Consider the following 27690-nt stretch of genomic DNA (forward strand, 5'->3'; position numbering starts at 1 on the left):
TTCTGTCTCCTAGTTTGTTGTGAGTAGAGGACACACTTCAAATTAGATTTAAAGTAAGATATTGGAGGACAAAAGAGATTATCAGAGTGCAATCCCCTAAACACCGAAAGCCCTCCGAGACCAAGTTTATTATGGCCAAAGCCTTTCTTCATCTTGAAAATTCCCTGACACGTGGAATTTTGGGACCATTAGTTGTAAGGCAAACAGGAACTGCTGAAAATGTGTGTAGGGTTTGCCCCAGGGTTTTTACACCATTGGTTAGAGAGTTACCAGGAGTCACTCCGACCCACTAGCTGGTGCCAGGCATAAATGTGGATCTCACGGCCATCCATCAGAGCACTTTCTGGACTTGTGCAAGAGTAGCAGAGAACTGGACCTGCTGCATGTGACCTTAGATGAGCTCTAAATAACTGGACCTGCTCCCTTGTGCACCCATGACAAAGAATTGGACTCAAAGGGTCAGTTAGCTTACCTCATGTGTAGTTAAAGGGACACAACAAGCTTAAAGAGACCATTTTCTTAAAGTGCCCTGTTGACAGGTGACAACTGGACTTTGAGGTTGGCCTCTGCCTGCTAGACTGAGAGTCTCTACGTGGTCTCCACTGAGGTCCTAGGGTACCTAGAAGTGTATTCCTGTGGTTGTTTGGGCAGCAGAGGAAAATTTGGAAAATGTGACAAACTTGAGCTCTAGAACTACCCCGTGAAAAACATTTGACCGTCAGTACCACTGCACCAGACTGAATTTCAGGTTTGTCCCACACTGAGATCTCCACACCTTTTAAAAACACAGTCCATTTCTGCTTTGGGACGTAGAAGATTTTTTAACCCAAAAACGAAAAGCTACGGAGTTTGATGGACCAATCTGCTTTCAGTATCCAACCTGTGGTTCCACAGCTTCAGCTACACTTTCATTGTTGACCCGTGTGTAGAGGATTTTCAGCTCCAAAAAGTGTCAAAGATCTTTTTTGAATTAGAACATAGTCATTTTTTCGAACTTGGACTTCCATACCTTTCTGCTGGAAAAATCCACTTGCTGTATTCACCAGGACTTCATAACGGTCAGCCTCCAATCATATCTAGATCTTAGTCTACTTGAACCTTTCACTATCATTAGAGCTATGTGCTTTTTGGAGTTATTTCTACTTAAACTTTTAAAAATTATCTCTAATTTCCCTTATTGGATGTTTGTTATTTTGTTTAATAAATTGTACTCTGTTTTTCTAATTTGCTTTGGGATTTGTATTGCTCAGTCATTTTACTTTATTACACTATTTTGATACTCCATAAATACTTTACATGCTGTCTTAAGTTAGGCTTGCCTGCTTTTTGCCATTGCTAATATGGGATTGTGATCAGATTAATTTAGTAACTTTAAGGGTTGATCCTGACAGTTTGTGATGGGCAGTCACCCAACCCAAGTAATAATCCAATTTCTTACATGGGCGCTGCACATATTTTAGGTCTGTTCTTGGGTAAATCACTTGTATGGTCTAGTCAGGTGTGGGTTTCTTGCCTTTTGGCCCTCTTCAGTTTTAAATTAAGTAAAAATAATGAACTTGCTCGAGATTTGTCTGTTCTATGAATCAAAACCAGTATCTTAACCTCTGCTCTTGTGTGAATTCTGCGAATCGATATTTCTTAGCACGTGATGATGCGTCTGAGATAGTAGTCTGGCTGTTCTACTGGATGTCTACTAGATTCAGCAGTACATTCTAAGGAAAAGTTTTTTTCAACTTAAGAAAATTGGTGTCAGCACAGGAAAAATAATACTACTGAAAGCTACTTTGTCTTTTATACACCATGTGCAGATGTGTGAAAAGCGAGTACAGTGAATGGGAAACTCAAATTGTAAGATATATAGATATTAACAGCATCTGCTCAGGTCTACATGTCAAATTTTGTGTCTTTTGAAATTCTTTGGTTACGGATCCAAGGCCCTCATTACAAATTTCCCAGTAACTGGTATTCCACGTTATTGCCCCCGGAGTGGGGAATAACCTGAGAGCCCGAGAATATGGGGTCCTTTATTCCATGGAATTCCCTCTTCCCTGCCATTTCCCACCTGACTTTTACAGATACTATACGGCGGTGGGAACATTGCGGTGTGTAGGGGTGGCAGGGTGCAAGAGTGGGGCAGGGCAATGGTGCGAGTAGCGTTATCTGCTCCCTCCATGGTGGTGGAAGGAAGGTGGGGGGTGACTTAGGGGAACTTCCTGTGGTTCCACAGGATGCGGATCCGAGCATGGTAACACCAGGCCATGTGTCTGGGCTTGGGATTACCAGTCGTGGCATTTGCAGATCTGGTAATCTCAGGTCCAGCTATGCTGGTAAAATAGGATCTTTGGGAGCAGTGTACCCCGATCTCCATTGGTCTCCGAGAGATACTAATCCGAACCACTCCTCATAAGGCCCAAAGGCTTATTTCAAGTCCATAGTTCAGCCATCGCATTGTTAGAATGTGGAATTTGAGATGAAAGTACTTACATTACAAAACAGTGATGTACATCGATTGACACTGAGACGAGAAGTTTATCTGATGAACGCTATTTTTTGTGTCTTTAAGTACCTGTACACCTTTCTGGCCCAGCCAAATGCCATCGTTCATCTGGATTTATCCAACACAGACTGCGCGCTGGACATGGTAATGTTCCCTCACTACATTATCTATTTAACTGTCTTTTTTTTTTAAGTCCATGAATAATGTACATGGATATTTACCTTGATTAGCATATAACAAAATATGCATTGTTTTAATGCAAGCAAAGTCCTTCTTTTAACAAATGGCCTTTTGGGAAGAAGCCGCAATCTTTATGCGTTCCTCATCCATGGTTTTTCACCCTTCAGCAGACACATCACCGCATAAGTACTGTGGGAGAATCCGAATGCGATGCTTCTGTACCACAGCGAGCAGAGGCTGTGCTTGGCTCAGAAGCTAAATAAAGGAAACATTGCACGTACTGTTCCCATCTTTTATACTGTTAGCTTGTTTTATTATTTTTTCATTTAATCACGTGACTTCATTGCCTTGCTTAAGTCTTCGCTTTTCTCCAAGGTTAGAGTGTAATACCGGGTTGCCTTTTTCTCCGCAGGTCTGTACAGCTCTTCTACGAGGGTGTCTTCAACATCTAGCGTTTCTCAATATTTCGAGGACTGTCTTTTCCCATAGGTAAGGTTGTATGGAAATAATTTGAAATGATTGAGAGGGCTTGCGTAAAGGGATTCGCTCTCTACCTAGAGTTATCAATGAATATCGCCTGACACACACGTCACTTTGCGGTGCCTAGGCACAAATGTTTAAACTAATGGAACGCTGTTCAAATCACTGCTCTGTATCTTACTGCAAGAGGCCCACCTCCCATTAAGGGGGGGCACCAAAATTAGTCATAAACTGGACCCCCTCTCGGCCCCCTCCCGAGTTCTGTGTTGCAGGTAGTGCCTCCACAGACACTTACAGCCCATGTCCTACCCTACTAACAGTGTCTTTGCTGGTGCAACTGTGACCTGCCCTTGTAGTGGAGGCAAAAACCATCCGCAGGTCGGTGCGGTCATGTAACTGCAGAGATATCGGGTTCCTGGACCCTCATATACCCTTCAGAATGCACCGTTTCAGTTCAAGGGAGTTTGACAATGGCGTTTTTGCCCATCTGCCCAGGAAGATATGTAAAACTTTTGTAAGGCGTGATATTGACACAGAGGTTCTTTGGTGCTAAGGAACAGGAAAGTCTTTAGTGCTTTTCTAAAATTCTGGAGATTCGCCTCCGAGCACGGGAGAGAGTTCAGCTTTAAAGCAGCCGCCACAGAAAAAGCCCTGCCCCTAAGAGATTGGCAATGAAACCTAGGTACTTACAAGACAAATTGGCCTCTAGTTCTTAAGACACGACTAGAATTGTGCCAAAAAAAACACTGAGAAAAAGGCGTGTCTCGTTTCACATATAGAACTTTAGGCAATTGGCAAATAGTTGTATACCCTGACTAGCAGGAACGTAGCTTCAAATGGGGGGGGGGGGGCGAGGGGGAAGTTACACCCCCTTAGTAAATGCGTTCTTGGCCTGACAGTGCTTCTTGTCCCTCGAAAGTTCACGCTCTCCCCACATCCATGAGCTGGCGGCAAACTCGTCGACAAAATTATGTTGTGAAGGACCACCGCAGCCAGCGATGTAAATGTAAGAACATGGTTTATTTAAGCAGATAGATAGATGGAGCGCGACTTCTCACTCTGCCAGCTGGAAGTAACTGCCAAAGATAGACTGCTCACGCTCCCATGACATCCACAGGGTACTCTGACCTACTAAGGTTCCCTAATGAAACCTAGCAGCACAATCTCAAATACATACATTATTGCAAAATTTGGGCTAAAAATAGAAGCCAAACCAGTGACCTTTGCTGTAAAACTGGGGCGGGACAGAGATACAGATCTGGTGGCTGAATTTTAAAATGTATTAAGGCTTCCCTGCTTGCCCTAATTGTGTGATTCTAGGCAAAAAGTATATAGCAGAACCTCATTTTTTCTTATTATCAATTATGAGAGAACTTTAAAATATGTGAGTTCAGGATGTGCGCTGTAAAAGCTCCTCATGTATGCTGTATTTAATGGACTATAATATTGCTCTTTCTATAAGTGTCTAGGGGGCATATGTATCAAGCGAATTTTTAGTCGCAAACGCTGCGATTCGCAAAATACAGCGTTTGCGATTAAAAATTCGCAAAACTAGATGTATTAGGCAAATTCCCAACGCAAATTTAAGGAATCGCTAATTTAGCGATTTCTTAAGTTTGCGTAAGCATTTAAGAAATCGCAAATTGCGATTTCTTAAATGACATGTAACACTCACCAAAGGATTGCGATTAATCCTTAAGAAATCGCAAATTACCACCAACTACTAGTTGGTGTTAATTTGCGATTTCTTTTAAAAATGCACGTTTTGTAATTTTACAAAGTGCCACGTGATGCACATACATGCGCTTAGGGCATGTATGTGCGCCATATGACCACACATGCTAATTTCAGGGGTGTATCAGGGTGTCATCTTGACACCCTTGCACCTTTGAAATTATTCTCAAATTGCGAGTAGCAAATTGCGATTCGCAATTTGAGAATTACTTCCCATACATTCCTATGGGTCTCCTGGCCCATAGGAATGAATGGGCAGGTATTCCTTAATTGCGATTTCGCAATTTGCTAATCGCAATTAAGGAATTTTAAGAAATCGCAAAAAGTTTGCAATTTTTTAAATATATCCCGTTTTGCAATTCTCAAATAGCGATTCCTTAAAAATCGCTATTTGAGAATCGCAAATGGTGATGTTGATACATATGCCCCTAGGTCATGTTCAGGGCTTGGATGGCAGCTTTGGGGTTTATATGAAGGGCCTGGGGCTATTCACAAACTGCATTTTGTAGGACTATAATAACAGTATGAACACACTACAAAACCCTATTCACAAACTGCACTTCTGCGGTGCTTCAGTTTTTATTTTGCAGCAGTACTTTAGAAGTGCAGTTTTTGAATAGCATTTTGTAGTACTACAAAATGCAGTTTGCAAAAAGTCCCCAGGCCCTTCAATTTGGTGGGACATGTGAGTTATACTTATAGAGAAAATTTACACCAGGATTTTGTGAATAGCCAAATAAATGTAAACCTACTCAAACGTGTGAATTACTCATAAGTGTATGTTACCTTTGTTATTGAGGCCCATATAATGACTGCTTTACCCAAAAAATAGCAAATCTGTGCCCATAGAAGTGCTCCTTAAATTGGTGTGAATGCTCTACTTTTTGCAATTCTCAAACTTTGGCAGTAGCAGGCTTGGAAAGCTGCTACATTGTCAGGTTTCTAGGCATACTACTGACAATCAAACACCCTAAAGGTGATGGATGGATGCTTACAAATAGTTTAACCAGTGGCAATCGTTCAGTGTAGCACCCAGATGTCTTGACTGGGGATGAATGTTTTGATTTGTTCTGCATTCCGTCCATCAATTTGATGTCTTTTGCTTTCTCGCCCTAAGTGCGCCGGGTATGCCCAGTATGTGGGTCCCAGGCTCACTGTGCCACTCGATTGAAGCTATCCTGGCTGATGCTGTGTGAAACCCCGAAACTGGTCCTAGGATGCAAGTTTCTGGTCCAGGGAGGACCTGGCTTGGCAGCTCGGGCTGGACTGTTCCCATGAGGCACAGGGTCAAGACTTATTTGCATATGGCCAGGTCTAAACTGGGGTGGCATGGTGAGAAAAAGAACGATGGATTTAACCCAGATCTCTTGACTTGGGGTGAATATTGATTTGTTCTGTATTCCGTTCAACAATTGTGTGTCTCTAGCACCCAGTGTGCCACTCTAGACAGAGTCCCACCTAAAACAAATCAGTACTGAACTTGTTCCTCTTAAAAATAGCCCATTTGGAACCTTGGTCATCTCACCCATCTGCCCTGCAGCCCTCTGTTTTTAGGTCTCGCCTATCTATCCCGCAGGGATGGATAGGCGAGATTATAGTAAGCAGTCCGAAAAGTCTACCTAGCTGCGGATCGCGTACAGTTCATGTGAACACAATCACGCGCATTGTCAACAACTGCCACAACCACGCGCATTCTTTACAGCTTCCATTTTCTACCAGACACTTCATGCGCGCAAGCCGCGCTCTCCCTCTGTTGCCACACGCATTCAGCTCACCAGGCTGCACACCCCCTCACTCTCCATATGGTCACACACCTTTTCTTTGATCTCCGCCGGGCGTTCTCACAGGCTCCACACCGCCCACGCGTCTCTCCCCTTCCGTGTAGTTCCGCCCCGCCTTCTCTTTCTCGCATTTTTTTTTTTTTTGGGCTTTGTGTGACTGACTACTTGACCTCGTGCCTATGAGTTTTGCATGCGTCTAATATATTTTTTTACTTTGAATGTTTTTTTTTGTTTTAACCGCCCACGCGTCTCTCCTTTTCCATGTAGTTCCCCTCCGCCTTTTGTTTCTCGCATCTTTTTCTGATTTTCGGCTTTGTGCGACTGACTACTTGACCTCGTGCCTATGAGTTTTGCATGCGTCTATTATATTTATTTACTTTGAATGGTTTTTTTATTTAACTTTACGCACCCAACCACGTTCATTGTTTCCTTTCCTTCTTACATTCTTATGCAGAAAAAAAAATCACTCTCTCCACAAACACCAGTTTTATCCTGTCTCGCCTCTCTCTGTTTTGCTGTCTGCCCTCGTCTTCAATAGTTTCCAGACTCTCTGTTCTGCTTTACGCATCCAAACACGTATGCTTTTGTCTGAGTTTCCTGCTTACATTCTCATGCAAAACAAACAAAAAGTCACTCTCTCTACAAACAGCACTTTTATCCTTTTATTCTGTTTTGCCTCACACAATGCCCTACGCACATTAGACCACACAAAATGCCACCTCACACACTGCCCTACACACATTAGACCCCTCAAACTGCCACCTCACACACTACCCTACACACATTAGACTACACAAAATGCCAACTCACACTGCCCCTACACACATTAGCCCCCTCACACTCTGCACCCCCTCACCCTCAAATAAATAGGAATACAGTTTACTTCCAAGGCACTGCAGTCATTTACGCGAGCCACTGTCAGATTGTGTATTTTTTTCAATACTAATACAGCCTATAAAGAAAATAGAAATACAGTTTACTGACAAGTCACTAACCAACACTGCCCCCTCTCACACAGACCACACACAATGCCCCCTCACACACTGCCCCCCTCTCACACAGACCACAAACACTGCCCCTCACACATACCACTCACACTTACCCCTCCACTCAGACCACTCACACTTACCCCTCCACACAGACCACACACACTGCCCCCTCACACAGACTACACACACTGCCCCCTCACACAGACCACATACACTGCCCCCTCACACAGATCACACACACTGCTCCCCTCACACAGACAACACACACTACCCCCCTCTCACACAGACTACACACACTGCCCCCCTCTCACACAAACCACACACACTGACCCCTCCTCACACACTGACCCCTTGACACACTGCCCCCACATAAACTGCTCTCACACATTACCCACTCACAGTACTTTAGATCCCCTTGTCACACAGCCCGCCCCCTTACACACTCACACTGCGCCCTCATACAATTCCCCTCACACACTGCCCTCTTACACACTGCCCCCTACTTTGTACGATGTCAGTAGGTGCCTTTTCTAAATTTTAACAAAAACACAAACGTTACAGGATCAAAGCGTTTCTAAAACGCATCAGTAGATTTTGGGGTTTTTTCATCGGTTAATGTCTATTGCTGCTAGGTGTTTTGTGCTTAAATTAGAATTATTGTTTAACTTTATTTAACAAATGAACAAACTTCACACTGCCCCCCTCTCACACAGACCACAAACACTACCCCCCTCACACATACCACTCACACTTACCCCTCCACACAGACCACTCACACTTACTCCTCCACACAGACCACTCACACTTACCCCTCCACACAGACAACACACACTGCCCCCTCACACAGACTACACACACTGCCCCCTCACACAGACCACACACACTGCCCCCCCTCTCACACAAACCACACACACTGACCCCTCCTCACACACTGCCCCCTCTTCACTGCCCCCACATACACTGCTCTCACACATTACCCACTCACAGTACTTTAGGTCACACACACTGCACCCTTACACCCCGCACACACACACAGCCCACGCCCTTACACACTCACACTGTGCACTCATACTATTCCCCCTCACACACTGCCCTCTTACACACTGCCCCCTAGTTCGTACGATGTCAGTAGGTGCCTTTTCTAAATTTTAACAAAAACACAAACGTTACAGGATCAAAGCGTTTCTTAAACGCATCAGTAGATTTATGGTTTCTTTCGTCGGTTAATGTCTATTGGTGGTAGGGGTTTTGTGCTTAAATTAGAATTATTGTTTAACTTTATTTAACAAATGAACAAAGTTCACACTGCACCCCTCTCACACAGACCACAAACACTGCCCCCTCACACATACCACTCACACTTACCCCTCCACATAGACCACTCACACTTACCCCTCCACGCAGACCACACACACTGCCCCCTCACACAGACTACACACACTGCCCCCTCACACAGACCACACACACTGCCCCCTCACACAGACCACACACACTGCCCCCCTCACACAAAGACTACACACACTGCCCCCTCTCACACAGACTACACACACTGCCCCCTCTCACACAAACCACACACACTGAGCCCTCCTCACACACTAACACCTGGACACACTGCCCCCACATACACTGCTCTCACACATTACCCACTCACAGTACTTTAGGTCACACACACTGCACCCTTACACCCCGCACACACACAGAGCCCGCACCCTTACACACTCGCACTGTGCCCTCATACAATTCCCCCTCACACACTGCCCTCTTACACACTGCCCCCTAGTTCATACGATGTCAGTAGGTGCCTTTTCTAAATTTTACCAAAAACGTTACAGGATCAAAGCGTTTCTAAACCGCATCAGTAGATTTTAGTTTTTTTTCGTAGGTTAATGTCTATTGGAGCTAGGTGTTTTGTGCTTAAATTAGAATTATTGTTTAACTTTCTTGAACAAATGAACAAAGTTCACGTGGACGTTGCGGTCTGAAAATGTTGTGGCGCGCACGCGCCGCACTCTCCCCCTGTTGCCACAAGCATTCAGCTCTCCAGGCTGCACACCCCCTCACTCTCCATATGGTCGCAAACCTTTTCTTTGATCTCCGCAGCGCGTTCTCACAGGCTCCTCTCCGCCCACGCGCCTCTCCCCTTCCGTGTAGTTCCGCCCCGCCTTCTCTTTCTCGCAACTTTTCCGGAATCTCGGCTCTGTGTGACTTACTACTTGACCTCCTACCTCTGTGCTTTGCATTCATCTCTTATATTTATTTACTTTTGAATGTGTGTTTCATTATTTTACTTTACGCACCCAAACACGTATGCTTTTGTATAACTTTCATTCTTTGCTTTCCTGCTTACATTCTGATGAAGATCACTCTCTCCACTAACAGCACTTTTATTCTGTTGCGCCTCTCGGTGTCTTGAGGTCTGCCCTCGCAAGTCACCTGCAACTGGTCCTTCACATACACTGGCCCCTCGCACACAGACCACACACACTTTCCAAAATGCATCAGTAGATTTTTGGTTTTTGTCGTCGGTTAATGTCTATTGGTGCTAGGTGTTTTGTGCTTAAATTAGAATTATTGTATAACTTTAGTTAACAAATGAACAAAGTTCACACTGCCCCCCTCTCACACAGACCACAAACACTTCCCCCTCTCACACAGACCACACATCTATCTATCTATCTATCTATCTATCTATCTATCTATCTATCTATCTATCTATCTATCTATCTATCTATCTATCTATCTATCTATCTATCTATCTATCTATCTATCTATCTATCTATCTATCTATCTATCTATCTATCTATCTATCTATCTCTCGCCCACACTCTATCTATCGTCCTCTAGCTATCTATCTATCGCCAACGCTCTAAATACTTATCTATCACACAAAATCTATCCATCTATCTATCGCCCTCACACTATCTATCTATCGCACTCACTCGATCTATCTATCTATTGCTCTCACTCGATCTATCTATCTATTGCTCTCACTCTATCTATCTATCTATTGCTCTCACTCTATCTATGTATCTATCGCCCTCACTGTCTATCTATCTATCACTCTATCGATCTATCTAGCTATCGGACTCACTCCATCTATCTATCTATCTATCTATCTATCTATCTATCTATCTATCTATCTATCTATCTATCTATCTATCTATCTATCTATCTATCGCCCTCACTCTATCTATCTATCGCCCTCACTCTATCTATCTATCGCCCTCACTCTATCTATCTATCGCCCTCACTCTATCTATCTATTGCCCTCACTCTATCTATCTATTGCCCTCACTCTATCTATCTATCGCCCTCACTCTATCTATCTATCGCCCTCACTCTATCTATCTATCGCCCTCACTCTATCTATCTATCGCCCTCACTCTATCTATCTATCGCCCTCACTCTATCTATCTATCGCCCTCTATCTATCGCCCTCCCTCACTCTATCTATCTACCGCCCTCCCTCACTCTATCTATCTACCGCCCTCCCTCACTCTATCTATCTACCGCCCTCCCTCACTCTATCTATCTACCGCCCTCCCTCACTCTATCTATCTACCGCCCTCCCTCACTCTATCTATCTATCGCCCTCCCTCTATCTATCTATCGCCCTCCCTCTATCTATCTATCGCCCTCACTCTATTGCCCCCTCCCTCTATCACCCTCCCTCTATTGCCCCCCCTCCCTCTATCTATCACCCTCCCTCTATCTATCTATCACCCTCCCTCTATCTATCTATCACCCTCCCTCTATCTATCTATCACCCTCCCTCTATCTATCTATCACCCTCCCTCTATCTATCTATCGCCCTCCCTCTATCTATCTATCGCCCTCCCTCTATCTGTCGCACTCTCTATCGCATCACTACAGCATCACTCAGCACCACCACAGCATAACTCAGGGGCACAACAACATCACTATGCGCTACCACAGCATCACTGAAGGCCACAGCATCACTCGTTACCACCACAACATCACTCAGCGCCACCACAGCATCAATCTGTGCAACCATTCAACAACAACTGGTTCAAATATGTTCTCTCAATGTTTCAAGCTTTATTACAAATGTCACAAAAAGATGTTAATATTTCACTTCTGTTCTTGGATTTTCGTCACAATAAAATACACTAAACATAATCCTCACAAAAGTTATTTACAAAAGTTTAAGCTATTGCCATTAAAAATTGCAATAACTTTTATGTAAGTATTAATTATTTAAAAAAATTAAAAGCCATTGTTATTTGTAATATCAATACATCTAAGTCACGTAAATACAACACATATTGCCTTACAAATGCTATAGGTGTCGCATTTGCGAAAGTTACAACTATTGGAATTGTAAATGACAAAGCTATTAATTTAGCTATTTTCAAAACCAACACATAAATACAAAATTTGGCATTTATAATACCAATAGCTCAAACTTTCGTAATGCGAGACCTATTGCATTGCAAATGCTTGTTTTAGTTGGGAAGTTTGAGGTTTACACCCCTCTGAATCTCACTGTCTAAGCTATGCCCCTGCTGACAAGCAGCTAGTACAGTGAGGCCAGGGCACAGGAGATGTAAAAATCCCATCACTAGCCTAGCCGCCCAGTTTTGAAGCAGTTGAAGTTAATGCAGAGTATATTGAGGCGATCCAGATAAACAGCATTACAATAATCCAGGCATGCAGAAATAAAAGTATTCACAATTTGCACCCTGTGATGAATTGAAGAAATGGAGCAAGTGTTTTAAGGCGTGAAGCCGGAAAAAACCTAAGCGGACTACAGCTTTAATTTGACTGAGCATGGAGAGAACAGAGTCAAATTTAGTTTTTCACACAGTTAACATGGGCCAGTTTTTCTGTAGATGAAAGAGCGCCTGAAAGGCAATTACCAAAAAGTGGAAGGCCTTACAGGACATAGACCCTTGGTCTTACTGTTCAACTAGAGCTGGTTACAACTCATCTATGATCCAGGCTTTGATTTTTGAAAGGCAGTTGAGCAAATTTGATGCGCAGCTGGTAACATCGCCTGAGATTTTTAATATTTCTCACGTAAAAAGGTGAAAGCTGAATGATTGCATGGGTTAGGCAAAGAGATCCTATAGAGATTAAAAAGAGTGGAAATAAACGAAATCCCTGAGCGTCTCCAGAGGTAAGGTGTCTGACAGAAGAGGTCAAAGAAGAAATACGTTTGTTGCATTCTGCTAGGCAAGAAACATCCAGAACCTTGCAAGGCTGTATCATCGTTGCAGAGATCTTTGAAGCAATATAGCAATATCTCACAGTTTACAGTATCAGCAGGGAAAGTCAGCAGTCCTGATTTTGTTAGATATGTCAGCTGCATTCAACACCGTCAACAACCGAATCCTACTCAACAGAGTAAAAGAATTTGGGGTGGAAGGCACCTTCCTAAAATGGATCGAATCCAACTTATAAGAGAGATGGCAGGCTGACTCTCTCCCCCCATTCAGATCAGAGTTCAAAGAGCTGATGTATGAAGTGCCACAAGGATCAGCCCTAAGCCCTATTCTATTCAATGTGCATCTACGCTCCCTACTATCCCTAATTAAATCCTTTGGGCTGTCTTTCATAAACTATGCACATGACACCCAGTTATTCATATTTTTGGATAACGATGACCCGACCCAGCTGAATAACCTCCATGTTTGCCGTACAGAAATGACTAACTGGCTCAGTAACAACACAGTAAAATTTAGGCAATACAGAGCTCCTGTGCTGCTCCCCCAACAACGTTCCCGGCCAACTCCCAGATCATTTTTGGCCATGGACAAATGCCGTGGATCTAAGTACATCTAAGTCAGTGCAAAATCTACGAGTGCAGATAGATCCGAAACTCTCTATGGAGTCTCAGGTTAATTAATAAAACAGTGACCACCTGTCATTGGTTGATGAGAAACCTGAGGAAAATCGTCCCCCATGCTCCCACAGCCAGCTAGAAAGCTGGCGATGCAGTGCAGAATTCTAAGCAGGATTGACTACTGCAATGCCCTTCTGGGAATTCCAGACTATCTGCTAAAAAGATTACGTAGAATACAAGTAGCTGCGGCCAAATTAGCCCTCAATAAATCATGGGCTGATTCCGCAAATTAAACTTTGAAAGAACTTCACTGGCTGCCAATGAAAGAGAGAGGCATTTACAAAGCAAAGTGCATAGCCCATAAGGGCCTAAATGGATCAGGGCTTAGAATCATACAGGATAAATTTACCTACTATAAACCAGCAAGGAGGCGGAGATCATCTTTGGCTAACCTGGTGCAAGTGCCTAGGTTTAGGAAAACCAGGGTTGGAGGAGGAGACTTTCAAATTAAGGCAGCTCAAGCCTGGAATAAGCTACCCAGCTCCCTCAGACCAAACACCGACCTACTTAGTTTTAGGAAGAGCCTAAAAACCTGGCTCTATCCCAAATAAACTAAGAACAGATGTTTCCAGTCCTTTTTGATCTACTCATATGAACTCTGATAGCATCAAGAGGCTTGCTAGGTGAACGTTGCGCTTTATAAATGAACAAGATTAATAATAAACACACACTGCAGGTAAATGAAAACAGCTGAAACGTCAACATCAACACAACAGTGCAGTTCATCAAGTGCAACCACCACGGCCATCTCACTGCTGCAACCAGGACCAAAACATGCTCCAGCGTAGGTAGAAGGTTATTATACCCTCCATGATCAGAAAGTTGTGCAAAAATTGCCCTTTCTAGTAGCATATCCAAATAAGGAAGCTGGCATAAAGGCTGACAGGTAGGCAGGCCCTCCAGATTCACCTATGTTTTGTTTTCAATAGGGGCTTTCACGAGCGAGGTTGAAACCACCCGGAAGTCTCCCTGATGTTAGTAAAACATTCAGAAGAGAGCGTCTAGACATGGTAAGGAGGCACAAGTGTCTGACATCCCAACCTTTGTGGGGGAACACATAACCATGTGAATAGGGCATCACCCTGTTAGATTTGTGTAGGGACAAAATATCTGTACCAGTGATCAGTATTACAAAAGAGGCTGCATCCACTGCCATTTCAGAGACAATTTGTACCCCTGAAGTGTGCAAAGCAGCCACAATTCTCTACAATGGTTCATATTACAATTTGCACTGGTACAGATAAAAACAGGGGAAATCCTAAGGCACCTATCTTGAATACAATTTACCTCATATTTGCTCTTTAAGAAATGGAAATAGCCACATTCCACTTTTTAAGTAATATTGATAGAACTATACTGAGCCATAACACGTCTATTTTATATAGGTTAATCGATTTACTTATACTTGATGAAGTGCCTTCAAGGTGTGCGTGCTGAAATTAGAAAAGGCATTTAGGAGATAAAAAACGACTTGCAAATGCTTTGCCAATGCTTTGCCAGAGCGAAGGAGTTTATTGCATCAGCGACTGAAGCGTACCAACTAGTTCCCTCTAGTATATGCCACCTTGAATCTCAAATGTCCTGGCTGGCAAACAAATGTGAAGACTTGGAAAACAGATCAAGGAGCAACAATATCCACATTTGTAATTTAAAAGAAGGAGCAGAAGGAGACAATATGACAGAATGTGCCAGAGAACTATTTTGAGCGGTTTTCCAGGCAGATGCGGACCAACCTGTTGGCAAAGAAGGAGCGCAGCGGGTGGGTCATAAAACATCAGAGACGAAGGAGAAACTGTGAGACATGTGGTCTAACTCACAAGCTTTCCGGTGAAAGAGAGCATAATGGCGACAGCGCACAAAACAATGAAAACTTTGTATGGTGAAAGTGAAGTTTCCCTGTGAAAAGTTGATGGCGAACATAAAAACTGTCCTACGAGGAAAACAAAGAGGAAATGTAATAAATAGCAAGGGCAACATAGGGTCCTAAGAACTGAAAAGGCAGAGATAACACTACTAAGACTGAAGCAGATTTTTTATGAAAAGGGAAACAAAACTGATACATTGCTAGCCAGTAAACTCCGGGTACAACGGATGAAGGAATACATTCCCTCACTGCATACACTGGGGGGACAAGAAGTAAGTGATGAGCAAGGGACACAAGAGGTCTTCCTAAACTTCTTTAAGGCACTCTGCTCGGTAGTAGGGAAAAACCCAGAAGAGATGACCTCATATTTAGATACACTCATGTTGCCACAAGTACCCCAAGGTGGAAAGACTTCCTGGAGGATCCTATTGCTTCCCAACAAGTATTAAATGCAACACTCTTCCCAAGAAGTATTAAATGCAACAAAGGCCCTTAAACCTCACAAGGTGCCGGGTCCTGACAGGCGCCTTCTATAAAGAATTCTCAGCCCTGCTTATGAAACCCCTAACAGCCCTCTACAACACGATCCAGGAAACAGGAATAGTGACTCCCAAAATGAGAGAAGTGGCAGTGATCGTGATTCCTAAACCGAGTAAACCAAAAACAGAATGTAAATCGTACAGACCCATAGCACTACTAAACACTGATGTAAAGATCTTCACCAAAATCCTAGCAGAGCTGTTAAGCAAAAGACGACCAGTACTAGTGGAACCGAATCAGTTGGGATTTGTCAGAGATAGACAAGGCGCAAATAATGTGAGGAAAGTCGCACATATAGTAGATAAATGTAGTCAGCACCAGATACCGGTCATTATTGTGTCCCTGGATGCTGAGAAAGCATTTGACGGGGTGAGCTGGGCCTACCTCCGAGTCATTCTTGACAGAATAAACCTGGGGCCCAGATTGAAGCGCTGGATTTTGGGAAACTGTGTGCAACCAGAGGCTTGCATCCTAGTCATTGGTAGGACGTCCCATTAATTCTCACTCCAGTGCGATGTCCCCTTTCCATTTTCCTCTTTGTCCTTTCGAAAGAGCCGCTAACGATCCAAATTAGAACACACCCAGAGATAAAGGAAGTGACTTCTGGTGGAGAAGAGCATAACATTACCTTGTTCGTAGACGATATCCTACTGACCATAACAGAACCAGAGACCTCCCTTGTGGCGGCCCAAAGATGTCTGTGAGATTTTAAAAGGATTTCGGTGTAAAAGATAAACACTGACAAATCCGAAATACTTAATTTGTCTCTCCCTACTAAAACGCCTGAGAGAAAGCTGCCCAATGAAATGGCGAAATGGGTGATGCAGCGTGCACGGGCAATAACATACCTGGGCATCCAAATCACCAGCTCAGTGACACCTGGACTAAAGCCAAGTGGCCTATAATAAAGGCACAAATTATAGACGATCTGACCAGATGGAAGGGACTCTATAACTCATGGTTGGGGACTATCAATGTGGGGAAAATGAATATACTCTTGAGATTGTTATATATGTTTCTTCCTATGGCTATCTGGAAAAAAGGAGCTGCAAACCCTGCAGACATGCATCATTAAATATGTCTGGGGAGGTGAAAAAGTGAGACTTGCCAAAAAATGTTTGATTGCTTCGCTGGAAAAGGGAGGTCTGGTTCTAGCATGGTGCCCACCTCCGTCTATTGTTAGAGTGGTCCATGTACAAATCCGAAAAGCATTGGTTGGATATGGACTGGGCATAGAGATATGGGACCTCCCATGGATACTTAAAACACTCAGAACCCAGAATGCGATATCTCTCTGAAGTAACTAAAACGGCACTGGAAATATGGGACGCCATATCCGTGTTGCAGGGCCTTTCCACCTCAGTGGCACCATACACACCATTCACGCAAGCCCTAGCTTCATTCTAGGTCGAGATAAAGAGAGGTTTCAAAATTGAAGAAAAGGAGGGTGCCTCTTGATCAGAGACATGTTTAACAAGGGGAACATAAAGTCATTCACTGATAGCAAACAAGAATTTCAACTATCCGAAGCAGAAAGACTACAATATATGCAAATGCGCCAATAGGTTCTGCAACCAGAAATTATGCTGCAGGGAACTAGAAATCTCACCCAATTCAAAAAATTACTGGGCACCTATGACACTACCAAAGGGCTTATAGGAACATTTTTACAAAATTTAGATAGGCAAGATGGAAAGCTCGCACTAGGCCTATTAGATGGCGTCTGAACCAAACCACATACAAACATATAGAGACAAAATGTAGGCCTTGCTGTGCAAGCTGTGCAGAAGAATTTTAAAAGCCTGCAACACAGAGAGGGGGAATTCAAACTACTCATGGGGTGGTATTACACGGCCAGCAGACTCAGGTCTTTGAATGCGGCCGCATCGGACAGTTGCCTGCGCTGTGGAACAGACAAAGGCGCATTTCTTCACATATGATGGATCCTGATTTTTTGGGAAAGAAATCCTGAGCCATATAGCGACTCCGCAGTGGGGGTCACAGTTGCAAGGGACCCTGCCCTGTTTGCTATTGCAAGTGGACAGTGGGTGTAGGGAGGTGGCAGATGTGATAAAGGGGGCTGAGGCAAGGCAATACTGGAACACCTCCTAGGGGTGGCCAAGAGGATGATTACGGCATATTGAAAGAAGCAAACTGCACCACCAGGGAATTGAAACCTGTGGCACAAGATGGCCCGGGAGAAAATGACATCTAACCTGTTGAACAATACCAAAATGTTCGAGAGTATATGGATCCCCTACAGCAGCACCTCATGTCTCTGCCAATGACTCAAGCTATACCAAGGTATGCCCCCCTGTTGCTCCTGGGACTAAACTAATCGGCGAGTTATTAATTTGTGCTGGTATATTATTTTTTAACCTTATTTTTAAGTTTTTCTTATATTTTTAGAGTTTCACTCATCGCAAGAGATAGAAAGGCAGAAAATGGAAAAAGGAGGAGGCGAAAGATAGGAAAACAGTGACACAGGGAGAGAGCTGGGATAAAAAAACTGTAAAATTCAGATAAAGAGACAGGAAATGCATGTTGGTGTAAAAAGGCATGCAGAGGAATGAAAGCTAAGTCGCATTGATATTCGCCTAGCCCGGCATTCCAACAAAGAATTATAAAAACATATTGCCCCTGAACTTTTTGTTTTAACAAACTAAGCAGTGGGCACATTTTGCCATTGCACTGGTTCCTTGCTTCAGATGTTGAGCATGCACATAGACGGGTCTCTACAACCAGGTGTGCATGGGCTTTGTGGTTGCACCCTACAGCAGGGCCACGGGAAAGATGCAAGACTAGATTGTGCGGCAAGGTTGACTCTGTGACAAGAAAATGAAAATTACGCGGCATAAAACAGCACATTTTGTGGTAGTATTACTTCACCTTTTTGCCATTTTTACACATGTTAACACTGCATGGGTAACTTTTTCACCTCATTAATACCAGGTTTATCCCTAAGGTCAGCAGTAAGTCAACGTTTTCAAAGGGCCTTTTACTGCGCAGCAAAACGTATCACGGCTTTTAGTTTTCTGTTATCTTCTCTCTTTCCTTCTTTTCCCCCTGTTTCATTTATACTTTCAGCTTGTCTCCTATATTTCTCATTTAAACCATCTTTTTCTGTATCCCTACTTTTTCTGCTGTTTCATGATCTTTTGTATTTCTCACTGCTATCTCTTTACATTAATGAGTGTTTATTTTTATACATTCTTCATTTTATTGTGGCTTGCATGCATGATAACTGCTTTTTTTAAATGTTTTGAATGAGTTTTATATAAAGATTTAAATGTCGTTAAATGTTATCTCTTGGAATGTTAAAGGTTTGGGTTCTCCTATCAAACGTCAACGAGTTTTGTCACATATTGCAAATTTAAAGGGGGATATTGCTCTTTTCCAGGAAATTCATGTACAGGATAGTGAAATAACTAAATTACGACGGAACTGGGTAGGCCATGTTTTTGCATCACCGGGCTCTGGAAAACGTAATGGCGTTGCTATTCTCTGTCATAAACGCTTAGATGTTCAGCTTATAAGACAGGATAATGACTCTGATGGTAGATGGGTGGTCATTTCCTTACTGGTTAACAAAATTCCTCTCACTATTTTTAATGTTTATGCTCCCACTGCACAGGATAAATTATTTTGGCCCCAAATTCTTTCACTTTTAATGCAATGTACTGATGAATATTTTATTTTTGGGGCGGATTGTAATATGGTTGTAGACCCCTTTATTGACAGACACTCCAACTCCAAATTTATCCCTTCTTTTATACACTCTCAATTCACTTCCACTATTTCTCAAAGAGCTCTTGTAGATTCTTGGAGAATCTGTCATCCCACAGTACAAGAGTATACATATTATTCACCTGCTCACTCTTCGCAATCCCGAATAGACTACCTCTTTATTTCCAAGGCCTTACTTCAGCACATTTCTCATTCAGACATAGGCTCTATACTAATCTCTGATCATGCCCCGGTTTCCTTGAGTTTGGACTTACTTCCTCCCATTAAAGGCACTAGACGCTGGAGATTTAATAACTCTCTTTTATTGGATCCTAAATTCACGCCAGCCTTTCTCGAGTTTGCCTCCTTATTTTTTGAAGAAAATGAATCCCCTCAACTATCTCCTCAACTTGTTTGGGATTCCTTTAAAGCTGCCTCTAGAGATTTTATCATATTCTTTGTTGCCCAAAAGCGACGTGCGGCTTCTCTCTCCTCTCAGACACTTAATCTTCGAATTAAAAATCTGGAACACATTTATTACTTGTCAAAAAACCAATCCACCTTAAAAGAACTCATTAGCGCCAAACTTTCATTTAATAAGGTCTCTACCGATTCTGCAAATTTATATCTACTTAAATCTAGCGCTAAATACTATAGTGCACAAAACAAATCTGGTAATCTCCTTGGTAATTATCTCAAAGTGAAAAAAGAACATAATAAAATTGAATCTATCACATCTTCAGCGAATATTGTCCTTCATAAAGATGAAGACATCCTTTTGGAATTCTCCAATTTTTACAAATCATTATACACCCCAGAATCTACACCCCTCTCATCTGATATTGATCAATATTTAGCCTCTATTCCTCCTCCTCCTTCTTCTTTAGATGTAGATTTCTCCTCTCTAGAGTCTGATATAGATACTAAAGATATTCTCACCGCTATTCAGTCACTTAAAAAAGGGAAAGCTCCAGGTCCGGATGGCTTTACGATAGAATTTTACATTCACTTTTCCAACTTACTCATCCCCAAATTACTTAGGTTATTCCTGTTTTTCATTTCTTCCCGGATTTCTGAAGGTTCATTTCAAGAGGCCCTGATTTGCCTTCTTCCTAAAGAAGGTAAAGAGCATTCGTTATGTAAGAATTATAGGCCTATTTCTTTAATCAATTTGGATTATAAAATTTTTGCGAAGATTCTTGCGCTCCGTCTGGACAATGTTCTACCTCATTTCATTGGTAAAGAACAATGTGGCTTCATTAAAGGTCGCCATCTCTCTGATAATAATCGCCTCTTTTTCAATGTTCTTAGTAGATCTAACTCCCATACAGCTTCGTTAGCAGCCGTGGCTTTGGATGCTGAGAAAGCTTTTGATAGGGATAACTGGCAGTTTATCTTTTCGACTCTTACTTGGTTTGGTTTTGGTCCTACATTTCTTTCCTATATTTCACTACTTTACTCTTTTCCAAGATCATTTATTTTAGCTAATGGACTTGTTTCTTCTTCTTTCCCACTTCTTCGAGGTGTTAGGCAAGGTTGTCCTCTTTCTCCCCTTTTTTTTATTTTGGCTTTAGAACCCTTCTTATCTAAAATCCGGATGAACAAAAATATTACTGGTTTCCCTTATGGAGATAAATATCAAAAAATCTCGGCATATGCCGATGATATTCTTTTATTTCTTTCTAATCCACAGTCCTCTTTACCTGCTTTTCTCTCAGAAGTCTCTTCGTTTTCCGCAGTCTCAGGATACAAACTCAATGTAGACAAATGCGAAATTCTTCCGTTAAATAAATATTGTTTTCATGCTGATTTTGTTTCATCTTCTTTTCACTGGAGTCCTACTAAGATTAAGTACTTAGGTTTATGGTTTACTCCTTCTATTAAAGACACTGTAGCTCTCAATCTTAAGAATCTTCAGTCAACGTTAACCACTTCCACTGTGCGATGGCACCCCTTATTTTTATCTTGGTGGGGTAGGTTAGACTCTATAAAAATGATGTTGGTCCCTGTAATTTTATTTTTCTTGTCTAATCTCCCGGTTAACATTCCCAAAGCCTGCTTGTCAGGAAGGATCTGAATGTCATTATCACAAGGCTTAAGACAGTGGGACAGCATCGGGTGTTGGTGAAACCTTCCCTCTGCAATTACTGGACTAGTGTCTAAAGGCTATGGACTCCGTTCTAAGATGGCCGCTCAATTTTCCTTACTAACTAATGAAGTTACGAAGTCTCGCGAGAGAGGAGACTTCTTTTGCTCACGGAGCGCGTTTTGCCGCGCACTTCAATTTAGTCACAGTCGAGTGAGGTAGCTTTAGTTCTCGCTCCTCGACTCGAAGTTTCCCTCAGTAATTTAATGCATTTTGGTCATAGCAGGTCTCTAGGCGTAGCTAGAGACATTAGTGAGAGAGTAATTCTGAATTAGTCTGAGCCAATATAATCCTTGGTCAAGTAGAGATTGAACCCAGAGTGGGAGAGTAACTTGACACCGCCGTCTCTGAATATATTTGAGGTAATTCCAGGGTCTCCTTACTCCGGTAGGCTTACCGTGGAGTGAAGGAGACCGGCTGCAGTATTTGAAGAAACTCCACACAAGTAAGCCGTTACCGGAGAGATTTGAGAGCACCAGAACTACCACACAAGTAAGCAGATAGCAGAGAGACTTGAGCACACCTGAACTTCAGTCGATGAAAACCGTTCTTCATCTGTTTGCCTCTACCCTAACCCTCCTTGCGACTTACCTACTCTTACCTTCCTCTGTCTACCCTACCCTGTTCCTATTTGCGCGTAATCCAAGTAACGCAAGAAGGACACAGTGAACTGCATTCTTCACCTAGGAAGCAGCTTAGACTAAAACTTCAGTTCCAGTCAGTTTGTCAACCAGAGTGGCAAGGAAGGCTGGGAGAATTGGTAAGAGGGCACAAGGGCAAGAAGAGTATAAGAATTGAAGAAATGAATAAGACCTAACCAGTTCTTTTATGTGTGTATTAGGTCTTCCTGTAGAACAAAACCAGTGATCATCGAACTGGGAAAATAAAGAGAGGCATAGCTCCTGCAGAGGAACTGGTAGGGTAAAGGTCCAGGGGAAAGCACATTGTCTAATAATACCAGTTAGAATGTTGAATGGAATTTTGTTCCCTTCTGTGCATTAGGTCTTCCTGGGCAATTACTGAAAGACGAAGAGGGAGCCAGTTTTGCACGAGTGTCTCTTTTCTGTCCACTTCCCCTTTCCCCCTGCCTGGAGCAGTTGAGTCAACGCAGCTAGCTCCGGGAGGTGGGCATTGGGAATTCAGCTTCATTCTGCCTCCGTGAAGATTCCGTCTGGCCTTCCTGATACTGCTACAAAAAAATATATACTATCTTATCAAAAGTTTTGTGGCAGAACAAAAAATCTAGGATGTCTTTTTCCCTGATTTCGCATCTTATCATACTTCCTTCTTTCTTAAGAATTCTTCTTCATTATTATCTCAAAATGCGACTGATCTGTTGTCTTTACCTTTGTGGGTAGAGATAGAATCTCACTTTATCTATCCTTTTTCATTTGAGGAATTTGTATCCTTCTCTATTACCCCCCCAAAATTTTCTCTTCCCATCCTTAAGCATACTCGTAAAGTTTTTCATCCTCTTATGCTAGATGGTTTAGATGATCGGAACCGTTTCTTGCAATCGCCGATTTGGTATAATAATCACATTAGGATTAAAAATCGGACTCTTTTTTGGAAGGATTGGTTCAATTTTGGTCTTAAATGGACCCATCAGCTCTTTCTAGGTGATGCCTGCCTGCCCTTCTCTATATTGCAATCGCGGTATTCTCTTCCCTCTTCTTATTATCCTAAATCTATATTATTGACCCTAGCTGCTCAGAGTTCTTATGATATACTCCTGACTTCTTCCTCACAGATTGCTCCTTCTCCGGTTCCAATTTCATCCTTAACAGTGAACACTTCAGCTTCTCAAATTTATAATGAATTGAGACTCATTGGTCACCCTCGGATTAAATCTGCAGTTGAATCTAGCTGGGAATCTGATTTGGACACTTCCTTTTCCACCTTAATATGGGATAAAGTTTGGACTAAGTTGAGGAAATCCTCTAGGGCAGCAAATACCACACAAACATTATTTTTCATATACAATAGACTTTTATTCACTCCTGCCCAATTACATCAGATTAATCATCTTTTTCCCTCTACCTGTTGGTCCTGTCCAGCCCCTGTTGTGGATCTTAAACATATGTTATTTACATGTCCAGTTATTCATCAATTTTGGATTCAGGTTTGGCACCAAATTAACAAAATATTTCACACTCGTATCCCTTTTTCTTTTTCTCATATTTTTCTAGGTAGTGTTGCAGAAGTTTGGTCTTCTTCCACATCCCTCAACACTCTCATTATTGATTTACTTATAGCTGTTGCTTTTCAACAAATTACTAAATCATGGAAAAATGCCTCAAACGTTTCTTTTCAGGCCTGGTGGTATGGTGTTTGTCATAACCATCGATTAGATAGAGCCTATGTTCACCCGATTACATTGGCCATTAAGCGTGATTTATTGTGCTTACCTGTCACTAATTTCCTAGATGTATCCGCTCAATCACTACCTTCTCATTCTCCTGCTATAGAGGAAGTCTCCAAACCTCCTTAGATTATAGTTAATTAAATATTGTCATATTTTGTGCTTGTTCTTGCTATTTACTTAAGTCTGTAGTAGTGAGTTCATTATGATATATATGTTATATTTTTTGGAACAATATTTACAATTGTATTACTATGATGTTTAACTCTTCTTTACTTTCCTTCCTCCTCCCCCCCTTTTTTCCATCTTTCCTTCTTTTTACTTTTTCACTTTTCTCCTTCTTATTTCTCCTTCTTTATTATACATGGCATATTTTCTATTTCTGCATCATTATTATATATTGTATTGTATTACTGTTGTAATTTATACTTCTACCCAATAAACTTTTCTTTAAACTTAAAAACGTATCACGGCCTTTCGGTAACTTTTGGTCCATTGTAGCGACCATTTTCTTTTGTTGAAAAATTTGCAAATGATGCAGCAGATGTTGGATTATGTGGCACATATAGCAAATTCATAAAGATGCTAAAAAACCCACAGCAACAAAATCGCCTGGTTCCAGAGGCCCTGCCTGACTGCCTGCCATTGTACCTTTTTTTGTTCACAATGTAATGTTTCCCATAGCACGGTTGCTGCATGAGCAGACAAATTCCCCAAGACTAATGCTATTGAAGCAATGGGCCATGGTATTCTGTTCCCGGCACGTATGCCGGAGCTAAGGGCATAAATCTAATGCATGATTAATGAATAAGCAGAAGAGGCTATACTCCCACACACATCTTACTAGAGCAAGTTCAGCTCTTTGGAAACACGTGTGAAAATATGCAGAAGTGTTTTCCTATGTGTGCAGGAATAAAATGTAAAATGTCTGTGCAAATGTTAATGATTGCTAATGTTTTTACAAGCAATTGCAAAAATAGTGGAAGAAACTCCATCAAACGACATTCACGTTTATGCCCCACTTTCCTATATGGTTAGAACAAGTTGACCGAAATAAGAATGTCCTCTGTGCCCCTCACTCACAGCTCTCTTCACAGTGTGTGTGTGTGTTCATTCCAAGGTCCCTGCACCTTTAAGAAACAAACCCACTCTTCATCTGACTGACTACAACCCTTACAGGGCATTGAGGTCCTGCTTTAGAGTTTGACGGATGAGGGGCATCTTCCATAAAGCTTTGGCTGTCTGGCCACCCCATTTAGAGCACAAGACATCGATACAAATGCAATAGGACTCCTGAGATACCCGCCAGTTTCTGGTAGATGCCCCACATCCACCAAACTCTGAATGAGGCACAGTGTCTCCACTGTGTGACTGGGTGACTCAGGCACCTTGTCTGCCCAGCATGAACACAACATGCAGATGCCTTCTGTCTGCAACCGGGCTGAGCTGACATTACAATAAACGGGTAGTACCTCATTCATTCTTTCTATCCTATCTTGATGCAGTGGTGGCCTGTAGGTAATGGTGGCAGGGGTTGGTGGCGGGAAGTTAGGAAAAAAAAGACTTACCTGCTTGCTGCGGTCACCAGCTGCAGCCTCTTCTTCATCCTTGCTGTTCTGCTGGCTCCCGGCAGCACCTAAGCTCCCCTAAGCCAATCACGACTCTGCTGTCACCATGACAGCAGCATCATGACTGGTCTGAGCGCTGTGGTTCAGCGCTTAGGCTGGGACTGACAGCCCATGTATGTTCTAAACCCAGACTGTGCATTACAGCCCGGTGGAGAACATGCAAAGTGTGCATGATTGTTTGGCTGGCCCAAGACAGCCGGCCAAACCATTATGCGCACTTAAGGTGCAGCAACCACTCCTCCTCCCTCTGGCGTCATGGGAGCCCAGCCCCGCCCCGCCCTAACCTTGCTGCTAGATACTAAAAATACAATTATAATAACTTCTATTATTATCATAATATTTTTCCTTTTACACTGCTCCGAGAGCAGTGGGGCGATGCTCTTCCGCCTTAGCAGAGGAGCCGCCATTGTCTTGATGTCTGGTCCCAACACCCTCCGCCTTGAACCCATTCTTACCTGGTCCATCTGCATGCTTTCATCCTGCCTGGATATTCAGGCAGAGGTAGAATATTCACTGGCAATGTTCAAAAGGACCCAATTTGAATAACATTTCCATAACCAGCAAAGGATTAATACATACAAAACATCTATGTATCTGATCTGACACCCTCAACTTATTGCTTAAAGGTCCAATACATAAATGTGGAGCTGGCCCTTTAAGAAGATTGTGCTTATCTGTGCAACATAAATTGCTCCTTGTTGATGTAGGCAACAAGGTTATGAATAGTCTCAAATATTTCATGGCTGTAATCTGAGCACATCTGAATGTTGTAAGAAAGTCTAGTACAAAAATGTTTTTTCAACTCGCCATGAATCTAGACAGGAGGTCCAATCCTGTAATCGCCGAGCCTGATTTCTAATAATGTAAGTGCCAGGCCCCAAAATGTTTCTCAGGAGGCCACCATGGTTGGCACTACCCAATGTCTCTGAAGGCAATGCCAAACTTTAAACATCACACAATACAAGTGTTACATTTTGACTATCCCAAATCACATAGCATTGTAAACATGGCCTGGACCTGCTGCTTTTAAGTGTTTTTAGAGTATATTGAACATGTTGAGGAACTCTGCTTAAAAATAGACAAATGGTGCCACAATGTGGTAGATTATCATAAATAGATGCAGGTGTTTAGAAATAAGTTATGGTGCTAAATGCCAGCACAAACTGTAATTGCACTTGTATACCCTTTGAGGGGCATACTGTTCCCCAATTAAAGCGGTTCTCTACTGCCAAACCAGGGGCTATTTTCCTTGCCTAAATAAGGGCTCTTGTGCCCTTGTAGCATCACTGTGTGATCACATTTGCTTCAAAAAATTGCCCATCGTGGAAACACCAACCATAAGAGAGATATTTTGGTGTCTTCTGTAACTGGCTTAAGAGTGTGTTGCAAACAACAGACATAGATTCTTGAGAGTTTTTCATACCTTGATAGTAATAAATAATTGATTAAAATATTCGTATGTGTTTCGTCGATTTAAACAATCTGCACCACATTTGTGGCTCCAAAGCTTACTTGAAAGACATCTAGCTGTTTACACCTAATAGATAAATGCAAAATAATCATTGGGAAATTGGGACGTGGAATTTCCAGAGAATCTTAATATATCTGGGCTGTAGAGTGGATTGCATCCTTAGCGAGGAACCATGCATCGCCCTACTTGTTTGCGAAACTATCTGCAAAAGTGTGCACTGCAGGGCAGGATTCTTTGAATGTACAAAGACGTCTGTCTTTCACTTTAGCACCTTTTTCTTTTCTATTTTTGGGGTGTATTTCTACCGCACAGCAGTCACCTGTTTCATGGCCTTTAATATATATATATATATATATATATATATATATATATATATATATATATATATATATATATATATATATATATATAAAACAAACATTCGCC

General features: G+C 42.3%; 1 protein-coding gene across 1 annotated transcript in view; it reads left to right on the forward strand.

Annotated features, from left to right (window-relative positions):
- CARMIL1 (capping protein regulator and myosin 1 linker 1) overlaps window positions 1–27690 on the forward strand; it is a 995540-nt gene that overhangs the window by 598809 nt on the left and 369041 nt on the right. Inside the window, exons 14-15 of the mRNA XM_085607022.1 lie at window positions 2564–2641; window positions 3090–3166. Coding sequence (XP_085463148.1) covers window positions 2564–2641; window positions 3090–3166 — 155 coding nt within the window. The remainder of the gene's footprint in view (window positions 1–2563; window positions 2642–3089; window positions 3167–27690) is intronic.

Source organism: Triturus cristatus, chromosome 5_2, assembly GCF_964204655.1.
Source record: "Triturus cristatus chromosome 5_2, aTriCri1.1, whole genome shotgun sequence".
NCBI lineage: Eukaryota > Metazoa > Chordata > Amphibia > Caudata > Salamandridae > Triturus > Triturus cristatus.